Raw genomic sequence first — 4824 nt, forward strand, 5'->3', positions numbered from 1 at the left:
TACTTACTATGCAGATTTGAGAAATTAGAAGAACCTAGAGAGTTTCAACTAATTTAAAAAAAAATTATATTAACAATGAAAATAAATAAATAAATGCCCTCGAGTCAATCCAAAAGCCTACATTACTTTTGTTCAAAATAAACCCAATATGAGATATGCAATTACTCTTACACGACTCACACCACCGCTTTCCAGTTAAACCCTACAAATTACATTACATTGCATGCTCCCTTCTCCCTTTGCCTTGACTTTCAAACACCCCTCCCCTCCCCTATTTATTCCCACAACCACCTTTCCCATTAGAATAATCTCAACATCTCACTTCCACCCTCTTCACCTCTCCCAGGCCAATTAATTCCCCACGCACTGCAAAGCAAAACCCCAAACAATTGATCAGAGCAAGCAGGATTCCTCCCTTTACAAATCTCAAAAGATAAAAGTGTAAAGGGAGACAAACTGGTCAGAACAGTCCTCATCTCTCTCTCTCTCTCTATCTCTCTCTCTCTCTCTCTGATGAAGATTCTAATTAAGCCCCCAGCAGGTATTATTTTCTAAGTACCCTGCTTTTCGTCCCGGGGGGATTTGGGTTTGTAATACTTTTCAGAGTTCGAGTAGAGAACAAGCATTATTTCATGCATCATCACTTTTCACTTGCTAGTATTAAATCTAAATTCTAAAAGAAGGGATGGGTTGAGAGTAGTACTTTCTCTCTTTTAATTTCACTCCACACAAATTTATTTTCATTTCCTTTCTTGTTTATCTTTCTAGCAGGCGATTCCTGTTGTGGGTTCTGCCCATTTTATATATAAATCAAATTATATTTGTTTAATTTATATAATTTCTCATCAGTTTGTATCCTATTTTTTATATTTTCTTTGGGAGGAGGGAAGGGATTAGGATTCTCTCCCCTACTATTTCCATCCTCTCCTCTCACATTTTCTATTTTATCTTTCTCTTTCTATAAAAAATTAATATAAGATGTTGACATAATTTAACTGTGAAAGTTCAAATTTGAAGGGAGGGAAGGGAAGGTAAAAATAGAGATGAGAGAATCCTACTCCGTGGGAAGGGCTCGTGTTTATTTATTGTACAAGTTTTAATTAATAAACAAGAGAAATATTGAACTCACAGGAGTAGGTGATGAGACTATAAGAAGTGATGCTCTGGTGGGCTAAGGAGAAAAACAAACAGCAGAAAAGGGTTTCTACTTCCCTTTTGGTTGGCTATACCCATAGCTTCCTAGCTACTGTAACATCTAGCTAGCTTTCTCTGTCTCGCTATCCCTCCCTTTGGTCGTCATCATCATCATGGCTTCATCAAACAGACACTGGCCAAGCATGTTCAAGTCCAAGCCTGCTGATTGCAGCACGCACCACCAATGGCAGCATGACATCAGCCCTTCTCTCGTCTCAAACAGCTGCCACCGACCCTCCTCTTCCTCAGGTAACTCCCCAAATTCCTATTTCATCACTCACTTCTTCATAACCGTCTTCAACATTTTATGTTAAAACTCTTTTCAATATTTTATAATTATTTTTCCCGAAATCTGCATTCAAGTTCAAATCTCTTTTCTGTGTATAATAATAGCTTTTTCAATTATTCATATGATATGCATAATTTGTTACTAATTATTATATATGTTTTAGTTTACGTACATTTACATTTTTTATTAATTATGTGAATGTAACAGTGGGAGGGTGTGAAGAACGCAGTCCGGAGCCAAAACCCAGATGGAACCCAAAGCCGGAGCAAATTCGCATACTCGAAGCAATCTTCAACTCCGGGGTGGTGAATCCTCCGAGGGATGAGATCAGGAAGATTAGAGCTCAGCTGCAAGAGTACGGTCAAGTCGGAGACGCCAATGTGTTCTATTGGTTCCAAAACCGAAAGTCAAGAAGCAAGCACAAGCTCCGCAACCTCCACAACTCACCCAAGCAACAACAAACCCATCATCGCCACACCCATCTTCCTATCGCCACGCCCATCTCCGCAGCCACCACTCTCAACATCATCAATGCCGCCGCCCCTTCGTCGTCCTCGTCGTCCTCTGAAAAATCATCCCCCAAAGCACCAAACAACAAGGCTTTCTCCATGGGGTTCTCCACTCATGATGTTTCAATTATCTCTCCAATTGCTTCTGTGAACCAAAGCACTAACTTTTTCCAGCCTCACCATCCTCACCACAACGAGGTCTTGCCTGAATCGCCGTTCTTTTTTCCGGTGCATCAGGGCAACATTAATCCTAATTTGACACAAGGGTTTTGCTTATCTGAGCTGGCTAATGTGGTTCATGTTCCAAATCATGAGCAAACTAATAATAATAACATTGGACCTTGCACTAGTCTCCTGCTGAGTGAGATCATGAACCATGGGGGAATATCAAGGAAAGAATATCACCATCAGGAAGATCAGATCATGGCCATGAAGAATGTGGATAATCAGCAGCACCTGACATCTCCAACTACTGCTGTCGCTGCTTCTACTAATCCTACTGTTGCTGTTCCATCCCCCATGTTTCACAACATTCAAGGTAGACTAACTGAAAATTTCATGTTTTGCTAATTAGATCTCCATATGCAATACTTCACATAAGAAAATTGTCTAAATTAAGTCCTTGTTTAAGGGAAATGCTCTAATCTGCAACCAATTTATCCATTTTTGTCGAATTAATAGCGGTATTCCATGTACGTTAAACAATAATATAGTGCTAGACTACAGCACTTACACACACACACACACACACACACACACACATATATGTATATATTATTGATACATAATACCAAAATGTATCAAAGTGGGATTGATTTATGATGGGTTTGTATTTGGGATGAAAGTGATTGCCATGTTTGTAATGTATTACGTATGGAAGGGAGGGTAGTTTTGTCTTTATGTTCGGCAAGAAACTTTTAGCTTGCTAGGTTTTTGCGTTTGGGGTTACGATGGACGTGTGCATGGGTTTTGATTGACCAGTCTGTTCTATAACGTGTTTGGGTTTGGATTGGACTAATTACTACCCGGACAATACCGGACTGTTCACGTACATACGCCCTTCAAATCATGAGATCGGACTGATGAAACGACGTCGCATACTGTGTGATTGTGTGACTTAATGTGGTGGTGTTTGGAGTTTTGGACAGGTAGTGATGGCGAAGCGGGTGCAATGGCTCCGGGAGGTCCGGCGAAATCAACGGTATTCATAAACGACGTCGCATTCGAGGTGGGTGCGGGTCCCTTCAACGTGCGTGAGGCTTTCGGGGATGACGCCGTTCTCATTCACTCCTCCGGTCAGCCCGTTCTCACCAATGAGTGGGGTCTCACCCTCCACTCTCTCCACCATGGCTCTTTCTATTACCTGGTATACTAATTTCACACTTAATTTTTCTTTATTTTTTTACTTCTTTATGCTAGTTATTTTTTTAACCTTAATATGTTATTTGGTTCCTTTCTATGTATTTTCCCAAATTAAAACAATGTGATATAATAGAGATTTAGGTTTAGGCGAGTTAGCTATATCGTTGTATTTCTCCTTGTTCAAGTTCGAATTTTGCTCGTAGTTTATATGAATTAGTTAAGACTATCTTATTGTTTGAAATGTTGCTCTTTTGTGACCGAAATGTTACATGTTTAAGTTATGAAAACAATCTCTTTACAAAGTAAAGGTAAAGTTATATACGATAGACATCCCCTCCAACGCTTGCAAGGTTATGAGTCTTGTTGGCTTGGAGTCGCCATTTTTATCTTATTGCCTAAAAAAAGTGATTTAAATTTGTTTTGCTTCTTTATTTGTTGCTATCCAGCTATACCGCTGTAATGTGTGTGTATGTTTATATTTATTTTATCTATGCTTTGCTAGTTGATGATCATTAATGTGTTTTTTTGGGATTGCAGATATAGAAGAGGTGGAAGCAAGCTAGAAGAGACGGGCTTCGGTTCTGTGTGTCTTTTCTATATATATGTCTTCTTTAATCTGCGTTAGGGTTTGCAATATTATAAGATAGGGCTTCATTCCGTTTTGTGGATCTAGGGTTATTTCAGAGTTTGTGGACCTATTTATGTACTTTTAGTGTACCTGTTTCTGGTTATATAAAGGTTGATTATATATATTTACCTGTGGGGTGTGTTTTTTCTATGAAAGTTTTAACCTGCACATCATGCTCATGTGCATGCAGGAAAACTCAAATTCAAGTGAGATGATATCATCCTCACAATTTTCTGCTACTTTTCGACTCAGTTTCTTTTTGTTGAAGGAATCCAGATGTCTGATACTTTTCAATTGTTTAACATTGTTCTGCATCTTCCACCCAAAATTTAGATCTAACTGCCACGCTACCATAATCAACCGTCAAACAATATCTGGCTAAAGAGAACCGTGGTCATATGTATTGCTTTGCCAAAATTGTAAACTGAGAGATGTATGATATTTAGAAGAAAAAAGTTGATCATAAATTAAATTAGTAGGAATTGCAACCAATTGTGCAGACCAAAAGTATATAAATTAGTAATGAATTGAATGAACTAGTATATCTAGCTAGCTAGGTTATCATAGGGTCAAATATGGCCTTGCTGTAGGCGCACTCAATGGAAGTTTTTGATGAACCCCGTGTAAGACATATATGTGCATATGTATGTCCCAATATCACCAATCATAAGTTAGCCAATTGAATTATCAGAAACCAAGAACAAAATATATAGATCAAGCATGCTTATGAGAATTAAACATGGAAATTTGCATAACAACTGACCTGCAGAACCTGAGATCAAAGACGACGTCATTGCAGCTCTACGAATATGTTTAATCTTCTCCTCTTTCTCAAAGCACAA

The 4824-nt window shown here is 38.6% G+C and overlaps 1 protein-coding gene across 2 annotated transcripts; it reads left to right on the forward strand.

The window, feature by feature from the left end:
- Positions 1 to 317: 317 nt before the first annotated feature.
- LOC126586898 (WUSCHEL-related homeobox 9-like) lies at positions 318 to 4150 on the forward strand. 2 transcript variants are annotated; one of them, XM_050251859.1, is made up of 5 exons: positions 318 to 541; positions 1132 to 1443; positions 1691 to 2530; positions 3141 to 3358; positions 3892 to 4150. In XM_050251859.1, the coding sequence occupies exons 2-5, from the start codon at positions 1308 to 1310 to the stop codon at positions 3895 to 3897; spliced, it is 1200 nt and encodes a 399-aa protein (XP_050107816.1). In that variant the 5' UTR covers positions 318 to 541; positions 1132 to 1307; the 3' UTR covers positions 3898 to 4150. The 2 variants fall into 2 exon arrangements, with proteins under 2 accessions (XP_050107816.1, XP_050107817.1); XM_050251860.1 differs by lacking the exon at positions 318 to 541 and having other exon boundaries at positions 1039 to 1443.
- The last annotated feature ends 674 nt before the right edge of the window (positions 4151 to 4824 follow it).

Source organism: Malus sylvestris, chromosome 10, assembly GCF_916048215.2.
Source record: "Malus sylvestris chromosome 10, drMalSylv7.2, whole genome shotgun sequence".
Lineage (NCBI taxonomy): Eukaryota > Viridiplantae > Streptophyta > Magnoliopsida > Rosales > Rosaceae > Malus > Malus sylvestris.